Source organism: Nothobranchius furzeri, chromosome 13 (genome assembly GCF_043380555.1).
Source record: "Nothobranchius furzeri strain GRZ-AD chromosome 13, NfurGRZ-RIMD1, whole genome shotgun sequence".
NCBI classification, from domain to species: Eukaryota; Metazoa; Chordata; class Actinopteri; order Cyprinodontiformes; family Nothobranchiidae; genus Nothobranchius; species Nothobranchius furzeri.
The window spans coordinates 37,684,644-37,695,847 of record NC_091753.1 but is presented as its reverse complement, the minus strand read 5'-3'; the positions used below and the strand labels follow the sequence as shown (position 1 = coordinate 37,695,847).

The following is an 11,204-nucleotide window of genomic DNA, read 5'->3' as shown; positions in this document are numbered from 1 at the left end:
GTGCAAAAGTCGGTCACCATAATTCAGTCAGGGATAATTCAGTCAGGGTTTAGAGATTGTTACAGCGTTGAAGGTTTTAGCTGCAGATCTTTCAAGTTGTTGCACGTTTGTGCTCTGGTTGGCCAGAAGAGGAGGAGGATCCTTTAGCTGCTGATGTGAACGGTAAGTCAGAGCAGGTTGATTAGTGTTGGTGCGTGGAAATGTGCATTTACTCAAGCTAGTTCAAAAGTTATTTTTTAGTTTCATCCGTTTCATCGTAATTGTGCGACATGGAGACGGACACGGAGAGTTGCAGCTCCCACGGCTGCTTTGGCCGGACGTTTTCCGCCCTGACCGTCGATGATGTTTACGAGATAGCCAAACTGGTCGGTGCCGAGGTGGAGAAGCTCATCGACGGCTATGGCAAACAGAGCGTGGAGGGTCTGGTGCCGAAAATCGTGAAAGTGCTCGAGCTGCTGGAGAGCTTCGCTTCCAGGAACCATGCTCACAATCTGAGGGAAGAGGAGCTGCTGAGGACCTTCGAGACCTTCCAGCTACAACAGCAGAAGAAACGCGGTGGGAAGGAATACGAGGAGGGCACTGATAACGAGATACGGGTGAGATACATTACCACCATTTTGTAAACTACAGTATTACCCTTTCTTATAAACCACGGTTTTATTATTACGTTATTACGAAGTAGCGTTAGCATACCACGCAGCGGGATCTTCTGGCGACACTTTTAGCTAACACTTTTAGTTAATCTCACGGGAAAAAATACAAACTTGTTATACTTGCACAATAAATTCAATGATATTTTATTGTGAAACAACTATAAAACGGGTAATTAATGAAAGAATGCTATAATGTGTATTTTAATTTGACATTAAGATATAAACAATTAGTTTGCCAACTTGCTAGCAGCTATTTGTCGCCAAGGTAACCAGCAAAACGGCTTATTCGGCTAATTAAAGAGTTATTCAAAGTATAAACTTTATTTTTAAAACTTATTATATTCATATACATAAAAATGCATTTAAAAATTTAAAGCAAGACTTTAACATTGTTCTAATTTTTAAAGTAAAACGCTAACTTTACTGCTGTGGGGAAAAGATGCTAATTAATTAGCATTAATGATTTGTACAGTTAGCATTAAAGATACAACTGGATTTTCAATACATGCAAATCTGTGATTGTGAAAGGGATACATTTATTTATGGTTTTATAGTTTTGCTAATAAATTTAGTTTAGACTATTTTTCTCTATTGTATCAGACATCTTTAGTGCCCATTTTTCATGTCAAATTAAGCATCCACACTTAAATGGTCTGTGTAATACACAGCGGATGTTAAATAGCCTATCATTACTGGGGGTTCAGTTATGGTGTCTGAACAACAGTTTAACAAAAACATCTGTAACATTTTAAGAAAGTCACACACCCTCTTTGATGTAAAATGTTGTGATGACACTCTGGTGCCCAGGTGTTACATCATCTATGGCTCTCAGATCAGGGTTCATCCATCTTCACATCCTTTCTTGAGCAGGAGTTGGAGCAGAAGGAGTTGCAATGGAGGAGGAGATGTGAAGAGTTGCAGCTCCAGGTGCAGCAGCTACAGGGGGACAGAGAGGAGCTACACAACAGGCTAAAGGGCAGCTGTGTACTTGAAGGTATAAAACACCAAAGTCATTCATTAAGTTTTAACATCTGGATTATGAAAATTTCCAAATACCTCTACCCCTAAAGCAATCAACCCCTTGACCTTTGCTGAACACTGCTGAGAGCATCTGTTATTGATTAATTCAATTCAATTCAAAAATACTTTATTAATTGATTTCTGTAGTAGCTCATAATAATAATAATAATCAAGTCATCAAAGAGTTATTGTATATTACAATGGCTGTTGGCAGGAAGGATCTCCAGTAGATCTCCAGTTGCTCCCGCTCTGCATCCACGCTTCTTGCGTTTTAGCTCATTTGGGATTTGTGGCTTCAGTTGAGGTATTATTTCAGCCTTTCCCATGTTAATCAGCTGCTCCCGATTGTAAACCAGCTTGTTGCCATGGTTACGCATCATAACAAATGCTCAAAAAGCGAAAATAGCTAAAAAAATAGCAGTAAAAATCCTCCAAGCTTCACAGCACCAGAAACAGAAAAGTAAAATGTCCAAAAAAAAAACAGTTTTTCTTGAGAAACTAGAAGAAAAAATGTCCAAGAAAAGGCAAAACTTACATATAGTCAACAGAGCTACTCCAACATGCAGCCGCCCAGAGCAGCACAGCATTAGCGGCAGCATTAATCTCTATCCAGAAACAGAAAAAGTCATCACAAAGTATCAGGGAGTACTTGGATTTCCTGTTGTTGGATCCCTAAGCCCAGCTATTAGGAAGGGTTTGAATGTTGATGTCTTAGACAGAGTTGGCATTCTAAACCAGTAATAACTGGATCTTGTTCTTATGGTGTAAGGGATTTTTAAAATTACATCAATATAATAAAAAATAGAATATATGCTCATTCTCCATGATCTTCAGTAACGTTTTGCTGCATCATATATTTGTTACAAGGTGAGTTCCATCTGAAGTTTAAATTTTTAAAATGTAAAACATAACCAAAACGATATTTTCATGCACCTGAAACAAGCAAATCCACCTTCAGGTCATTTGCTTTTCTAGTTTTTCTGCTTTTGTACATCGAAGCAGACAGATGCTGTAGTTGCTGTTGTGTGGATGTTTGTCGGCCGTTTATAGCACGGATTCAAAGCAGCAGCTTAATAGTGAGTTTATCTGCTGAAGCAGTCTGACTGGTTGGTGGTGCTGTTTGCGGTGCAGGCAATTTACCAGGTTCTGACACGATCTCACAGATCAGAGCATACTCTTCAGTGGAAAAATTGAGACCTAATTTCAGAGTTTACAGAACAGGTTTATATGAAACATCCCAGTGTTTTTATACAATTAAATATTCAATTCAATTCAGTTCAAAAATACTTTATTAATCCCAGAGGGAAATTGATTGCTGTAGTAGCTCAGAATAATAATAATAACCAAGTCATCAAAGAGTTACTGTATATTACAATGGCTGTTGGCAGGAAGGATCTCCAGTAGCGGTCGTTGTTGCAGCGGAACTGAAGAAGCCTCTGACTGAAGACACTCTTCCGTTGTCGGACAGTCTTGTGAAGAGAATGCTCAGGGTTGTCCATAATTTTCTTGATTCTCTGGAGAATCCGTCTTTGCATTATCTCCTCCAGCGGATATGAAACTGCCAAAACTCTGGCTGAGTCCTTGAAAGGGCTTGGAGTTCCTCCATCTTGTTGGCCAGTGATCTCACATTGCCCATTATGATCGATGGAAGAGATGGTTTGAAATTCCTCTTTCTCTGTCTCCGTTTTGCTCCCGCTCTGCACCCACGCTTCTTGCGTTTTAGCTCATTTGGGATTTGTGGCTTCAGTTGAGGTATTATTTCAGCCTTTCCAATGTTAATCAGCTGCTCCCGATTGTAAACCAGCTTGTTGCCATGGTTACACATAATAACAAATGTTCAAAAAGTGAAAAAAGCTAAAAAAATAGCAGTAAAAATCCTCCAAGCTTCACAGCACCAGAAACAGAAAAGTAGTGTCCAAAAAAATACAGTTTTTCTTGAGAAACTAGAAGAAAAAATGTCCAAGAAAAGGCAAAACTTACATATAGTCAACAGAGCTACTCCAACATGCAGCCACCCAGAGCAGCGCAGTTCCGGAAAAAATATCAACATATTATAAATATAATCCTGTTTTAGATTAGACTTCATAATCATTAAAGAGCAAGTCACAACCAAATCAACATTTTTTTCCTCATAAACTATATAAATGAGAGTCTAATCATGCTGTAGACATGTGTAGTCAATAATTTGGCATTTAAGTGCATCTTACTTCAAATTTAAAAATTATGCCTAAAACTGTCGGTGATGTGCCTTCTTCAGATAAAAACTCTGCACTACATTTGAATTTTAATCTGCCATTGCTATTAACTAAGAAGTACCCTGTGATGCCAGCTGGTACCATATGATGTCACAATGCCATTGTGTGCCTGTGTGTGTGCATTTGTTAGCAACTTCGCCTTCTCTGACTGCCTAGCAACAGCATTTGTTGCATTTTTCAAACATGAAGTTGAGTAAGACTCTGGTAGGAGGTGACTTGTTCTTTAAATACTGAAGGGAAACACCAAATAAGATGTTTGATGTTGCTGACCGAAAGACGTACACAATGTTAACCTGTTAAAGCCCCCATGTTCTTTTGAATAGAACAAAGTGAAATAGTGAAAGTGTTTTAACTGTCAGCCATCTTTGCTTCATGCTGCTGAGCTCAAACGAACAGCCTGTTTCACTTTAAGAGACTAAACACGTTTATTTCCAAACTTCTGCAAATGAAAAGTGAAAGAGTACCAAATGTGGGCTTGTGTAAATCTAACTGTAATGTGAACCACTGCTGATTCTTGCTTTTTTGTTTGTTTGTTTTTGCTGAAAAAAAAAATCCTTCCCCATTATATCTGATGAACATGAGGCTTGTGAAAGTGGAAATGTTTGTTTAATTCAGTGAAAGTGGCTTCAATACTTCTGGGTTTTGTTGGTTATTTCAGTTCTAGAGACTTTAGTGTTTGGTTTTCAGAACCAAGTGTAAAAGGTTAATTCATTCAAAAACTAAAGGAAGTGATTCATAATGAAAGCTTTCAGGGTCTTTCCTTGGATTGAAAACATCCATTCTTTACTTTTCACTCCAAAAAGTTCAGCATCAGTGAATGGAAAGTGGCTTGATGTATTTTTGCACAAAAATAGTAAAATAGTTTTACTTTAGATAACACGATATCTCTAGGTCCTTCCAAATATTTTTACTGCTGTTTCTATGGATTTTCTAATTTCATTAGTACCTTGGCTTGAGTTTAAAGGTGTGGTTTACTGAAAAAAACATTTTTAATGATTATTTCTGATTATAATTGATCACTCTGAGTTTTTCCATGCATGCTGAACATGAAAATAGTCTCCTACACCAATCTCCCATTAGCTTCTGGTAGAAAATAGATGGTGAAAATCTTGATGGATCTACATCACACGGGGAAGGCTGTTGTTGGTTTAGCATCCAGGAGACAGCAGAGAATGTTTCCTCTAGTAGAAGCTAACCGTTAGCATTAACAACTCCACCACATGGCAGAACTCCTCCAGGCTTGTGTTATTTGTGGAGATAAAATATCAGTGTTGCAGAGGTAACAGAGTCATTAGTAGTCATTTTGCTGTTAGCCAATCAGAGGCAAGGTGTCCAAATGTTAGGAAATGAGACTCCAGATGAGGACTAGACAATAATTCAATAATGATATATATAGAAGTACGGCATAATAGGAAAAAAAATGGGTATATTAAAACTTCAATAAAATGTTTCCTTTCTTTTTTCTATTATCGCCTATCGGGTAGCTCCGTACTAGAGTCTACCTATGCCAACCAATCAGAAGCACAGACCCAGGCACGCTCCGTCACCAAGCTCTCCCCTCTCAAACTAAAACAGACAGCAATATGCTGCAGCAAGTATCGGTGGAGGAAACTGTCCCATCAAAAGGTTACATTTGTTTACCAGCAAAGCAGTATTTTGGTTTTTACAAGTCTGACAAAAAGGACACAATGGTTAATTCAAATGTTTGCAGAGAATTGATTAAAAATCAATTTTTTAGCACAATTCAATTCAATTAAAATACTTTATTAATCCCAGAGGGAAAATGATTGCTGTAGTAGCTCAGAATAATAATAATAATCAAGTCATCAAAGAGTTATTGTATATTACAATGGCTGTTGGCACGAAGGATCTCCAGTAGCGGTCAGTGTTGCAGCGAAACTGAAGAAGCCTCTGACTGAAGACACTCTTCCGTTGTGTTGGGGTTATTAGGAGCGAACAATTAGTAAGCTTCAACTTACTTTTGGATTCTTCAATAAATTCTGTAAATATGTAAATATTTACTGATTTATTAATTAATTAAGATATTCTTAGATATACGGGGCACCATTCCCCTTCAACCGGGGAAAAATTGAATCCAAAACTCTTATCAGTCTTTCTTGAAGTTCGTAGAATCCTTGGAGCAGAGACTTCTCTTCGACACAACAAAGCTACTGGAGACGAAAAACTGAATTTTATAACATTTAATTGAACAATTTATCAAATGAATAAATTGTGGCATAAATGAATAATAACCATGTGATATAATTGAAGATGGATGTGTTTGCGTGTGATGGAGGATGTATGAATGGGGTCCTTTGTTCTCACAAAGGAGTAGTGTGTGTGTGCGTGTGTATGGATTCAAAATGGAGTCTTGAATACAAGATGGCTGACCCCTTTGTCTGGCTAAAGTGTGGGTGGCAACTTGCACTTTAACTTCCAAAGCACTTAGAATCAGTAGTAACTTAACCTTAAATCACTCAAAACATTTCAAAGGATCATGAAACAACACAAAAGATTAATCACAAGTTAATATCTTTTAGTTTATCAGCCTGGCCATGGCCGAAACCTTTAAAGATATTCAAACAATGATAAATAAGCAGTTTATTCTTTCAAAATGACCTGACGGACGTGTTTGGGAACGAAAGAGGAAGACACGAAGCTACTTTTTAAGCAATAGCGCGGCTTTATTGCTTATTCTGGACTATAGAGGAAACGGGAGAAGAAAAGGAGAGAGAGAAATGAGTTTTCTGATCACCAGAACAGCAAGGCGTGCCCCGCTGTTTGATTTGACGGTTCTCCGTGTTTCTCCGCAGTTTTCAGCATCATCCGTCGGTTTGATGCTTTCTCCGTTGTTTGGCGTTCTCCGTGAGTGTTTCTCCACGGGCTGGACACAAAGAGAACGAAGTTTCTTTTGTGCTGAGTTTGACAACTTACAGCGTCTCTGAGAGCTGGATGGAGTTGCTGCTTTCCTTCGCAGTTCTGTGTCCTCAAACATCAGCTGGAGGGGAGCAGAAACGAGCAGATCTGATGGGCGTGCAGTTTAGTTTTTTCCAGCGGTCCCGTGGGCTCAACTTGGGCACTTAGAGCTTCCGCGTGCTCAAGGGAGTCGGAGCGTTCGACAAGCGTGTCCTTACCGCCAGGTATCCTGGGCAAAAGAACGAGGTTCCTTTGTCTTTTCTGAAGATTTATAGTCTTTGAAGTCGCGGGAAAGCTCCAAGCTCCCGCCTCCCGCACATGCGCAGAACGTGTTTCTGGTATTAGGCGGTGACATCATCCCAATGCTTCAGTGTGCAAAGCATCATGGGAAATGAAGTTTTTTGGCGCTGATGTGATTATTTGCTTTTCAGAGCAATTTAAGCATAGTCATTTTGGAGAAAATCACTGCATAGTAATTTCCTCATGAGGTCAGACCCTCAACAGTTGTCAGACAGTCTTGTGAAGAGAATGCTCAGGGTTGTCCAACATTTTCTTGATTCTCTGGAGAATCTTTCTTTGCATTATCTCCTGCAGCGGTTCTGAAACTGCCGAAACTCTGGCTGAGTCCTTGAAAGGGCTTGGAGTTCCTCCATCTTGTTGGCTAGTGATCTCACATTGCCCATCATGATCGATGGAAGAGATGGTTTGAATTTCCTCTTTCTCTGTCTCTGTTTTGCTCCCGCTCTGCACCCACGCTTCTTGTGTTTTAGCTCATTTGGGATTTGTGGCTTCAGTTGAGGAGGTATTATTTCAGCCTTTCCCATGTTAATCAGCTGCTCCCGATTGTAAACCAGCTTGTTGCCATGGATACGCATCATAACAAACGCTCAAAAAGTGAAAAAAGCTAAAAAATAGCAGTAAAAATCCTCCAAGCTTCACAGCACCAGAAACGGAAAAGTAAAGTGTTCAAAAATACAGTTTTTCTTGAGAAACTAGAAGAAAAAATGTCCAAGAAAAGGCAAAACTTACATATAGTCAACAGAGCTACTCCGACATGCAGCCACCCAGAGCTGCGCAGTTCCAGAAAAACCAACCAACTTGTTTTATCATAAATTATTGACATCGAATTGCCAGAGCTCCATTTAAAATATATTTTCTACATTTTATTATAATTATCAATAATTATTAATATTGATCAGATTCTTTTTTATTGATATGTTTTTTTTTCTATATTGACCGCTACTGGAGATCCTTCCTGCCAACAGCCATTGTAATACACAATAACTCTTTGACGACTTGATTATTATTATTATTATTATTATTATTAGCTACTACAGCAACAAATTTCCCTCTGGGATTAATAAAGTATTTTTGAATTGAATTGTCCAGCGCTACTTCAGATCCTGTCTTCTGAAGCTACTTTCTCCTCCAGCTGACTTCTCTGTTCTGATTCAAGTGCTTCTGGGCTTTTTCCCCTTGAGTACGACTTACAAGGCATTTGTTCCTACCACAGACCACTGAAAATGTACTGATGAAACGAGTGTTCGACACCTTTAAAATAACTTTTGTTCTACAAATGAAATTCTATTTGTGGTGGCCTCTTTTGTAGATACACCTTTAGCTAATGCTTTAAAAATAGAACGGTCTTCCAGGCAAGAAAACACTAGATGGAAAAATGTCTGAGTAGTTTATTTATAAAAGGTATTGCCTGTTTGGGAGTGATTTTGTTTAATTGTGTGTGTGTGTGTGTGTGTGTGTGTGTGTGTGTGTGTGTGTGTGTGTTAGACCGAGTCCAGAGGCAGGAGCGGGAGGTGATGCTGAAGCTGAAGCAGGTGGTGGACAAGCAGAGAGATGAGCTGAGGGCCAAAGCCCAGGAGATCACCACCATCTCCAAAGAGGTGGAGGCGGTAAGGAGACACAGATCCATCCCATAATTATTATCCTGCCTTTGCACACTGACAGATTAAAGGACTGACTTGTATGCAAAGCAGCAAAAGTAAAATAAGATGATAAAAAACACATTTCTGGTTTAATGGTTTCAAATGCTCTGTGACTCTAAAGCTGGGTTGGATTTTTAAAGGAAATTTTTTATACTCAGAAACCTCGTACAAACACTTGTGCACATGTTACACTTAAATAGCATAACAGATAAAATATAACATGTGAACAACATAGTAAAAACACCAGACAGTCAATAGATGAACTGTCGTGGAAAGAGGGCAGAGATTATTCTCATAGATGCTGGATGAGGATAAGTCAGGGCACTGTCTTCACTCGTGTGTGTGTGTGTGTGTGTGTGTGTGTGTGTGTGTGTGTGTGTGTGTGTGTGTGTGTGTGTGTGTGTGTGTGTGTGTGTGTGTGTGTGTGTGTGTGTGTGTGTGTGTGTGAAAGTGCATAGATCAGCAGCTGGGTGTGTTTTTTTACTGCCTAACTTTCTGTTCCTATTCAGTCGCCTTAAACAAAAGAAAAAAACAAATTTTTCACTCTGAACTGTCAAAAAATCATTTTACATGTCGGTCGTGTGCATTTAATTTTTTCAAACATAAACAGCTTTAGTTTAGGAGGCGTGGCTTCATACTTCATCTTAGTTTTCCCCGACAATTTTTCCCAAATCAATAAAATCGATTTGACTACTCTGGTCTGGGTTTTGGTCAGCCTGTCCTTTTGTGTCAGCTCTGGTGTGATGATGTTTTTGTAACAGTAGAAATAAAAGGAAGAGCGTTTGTTCTGCTTTTTGTGAGGCAGATCCATGATCTGTGTGTGTGTGTGCAGCTTCAGGAGCAGCTGGACCGTTTTATGAAGATGAACGCGGAACTGCGGCACAAGCAGAACGTGCTGCAGACGCAGCTGAGGAGCACCGTAGAGAGGAAGGCCGACGTGGAGGCCGACCTGAAGGAGAAACACAAAGAGATAGAAAGACTCATAGCTCAGCTGAGTGATACCAGCACCACCAGCCCCGTATGTACGCTGTCTGCACTCATGTTTTTTGTAACAAACAGAAACCCTGAATCTTTGTTTTTTTAATTCAAAACCAGTCCAGTCCAAGTCAAACTACAGATGAGTTGGGCAAAAAGTCGGCGCGTAGCCAGTCTGATCCCGATCAGCCGTGCTTCACCAAAAAGGAGGTGCGGGACATCCTGTTTGAGAGAAACGAGCTGAAAACGAACCTCTTCCTGGTGCAAGAAGAGCTGAACTACTATCAGAGGTGGGTCTGCTCATAGCCAGGCGCGCTGATGCTCCTGATAAATGTAACAACGCTGCCGGGTCTCTGCAGGGAAATATTGAATGAGGAACGATGTCCAGGTTTTCTCCTAGAAGCCCTCCGCTCTGCCATCAAGAAGAAAAGGAGGCTGATCAAGGCAAAGATGCTCGGGATTCCTGAGAACGAATGCAGCAGCGGTGGCAGGTGTCTGTCAGACAAACACCTTTAAGATGTAGAAACACACAGAAGGTGAAGAATGTGTGTTTTGTCTCTTCCAGTGATGAAGAAGACAGGAGTTCTCAGTATGGGCAGACAGAAATGGACGGGACAGAAGTGGACGGGCCTGACAAACCAGCTGAGTCACGTATTCGACACCTGTGAGTTTATCTACAGCGTTTATAAAAAACACGTCAACAGCAGCATGAGTCTCACTGTCCTGAGATCTGTCAATGCTCGTCTATTTTTAGCTGTAATCCCTGTCTGACGTCAGGTCTCTCTCTCTCTCGCCCTCTGTCTGCTGCAGCTTTGGCTTTCTGACGCGGTCGGGCAGCAGCTCCGCCCACATCAACAACTCTGCCTCCAGCTGGGAGATCATTGGCCACACGGAGGCCAGCGAGGACGCCGAGCAGCAGCCGTCCTCTTAAACCCGGTACTTCCACATGTCCTCGTGTTTGTCGGCCGGCTCAGGGGACAAACCCACAGACAAACAGAACGAGGGATTTTAACAATCCTTTTTTATTGTTTCAATACTTTTGCACCATGCAGGTATTAAATATTATTATAGGGAAAGTTTTATTGTGATGTTTTCAGAAATCTATTAAACCACAAATTTTATATTTATCTTAAGAGATTTTATGCAAAAAGCCAAAGAAAGTAACTCGTCTTCCTCTGTTGTTCAGCTGCTTTATGGAGAAAACTAAAAAAATTCTGTAATGTTTATGTTTATTGTCATTATGGGTTGAACTATATTTTATTTTTTTTAGTAAGAATTGTGTCTGGTGATCTGAAATATTTTTAAAAGTTTAAAATTTTGCTCATTTCATCTCAGACAGAAAACGTAAGCATTTCACGCTTAGATATTTATTCTACTAGATTAAATAATCCTCTAAACATGACATTTTACCATGTACCTCGAAGTAAATGGTTCATTAAAAGGTT

The 11,204-nt window shown here is 39.8% G+C and overlaps 1 protein-coding gene across 2 annotated transcripts; it reads left to right on the top strand.

Annotated features, from left to right (window-relative positions):
• Positions 1 to 51: 51 nt before the first annotated feature.
• rilp (Rab interacting lysosomal protein) lies at positions 52 to 10,914 on the top strand. 2 transcript variants are annotated; one of them, XM_054742717.2, is made up of 9 exons: positions 52 to 162; positions 241 to 596; positions 1,524 to 1,647; positions 8,630 to 8,751; positions 9,617 to 9,802; positions 9,880 to 10,049; positions 10,119 to 10,250; positions 10,325 to 10,423; positions 10,570 to 10,914. In XM_054742717.2, the coding sequence occupies exons 2-9, from the start codon at positions 270 to 272 to the stop codon at positions 10,688 to 10,690; spliced, it is 1,281 nt and encodes a 426-aa protein (XP_054598692.1). In that variant the 5' UTR covers positions 52 to 162; positions 241 to 269; the 3' UTR covers positions 10,691 to 10,914. The 2 variants fall into 2 exon arrangements, with proteins under 2 accessions (XP_054598692.1, XP_070399295.1); XM_070543194.1 differs by having other exon boundaries at positions 133 to 596.
• Positions 10,915 to 11,204: the final 290 nt, after the last annotated feature.

Excerpts from the sequence above, each read along its gene's own strand:
- rilp (XM_054742717.2), top strand. The coding sequence starts at position 270 with ATGGAGACGGACACGGAGAGTTGCAGCTCCCACGGCTGCTTTGGCCGG. Across the intron at positions 8,752-9,616 it reads TCTCCAAAGAGGTGGAGGCG|CTTCAGGAGCAGCTGGACCG; the intron begins GTAAGGAGACAC and ends GTGTGTGTGCAG. Across the intron at positions 10,424-10,569 it reads GAGTCACGTATTCGACACCT|CTTTGGCTTTCTGACGCGGT; the intron begins GTGAGTTTATCT and ends TGTCTGCTGCAG.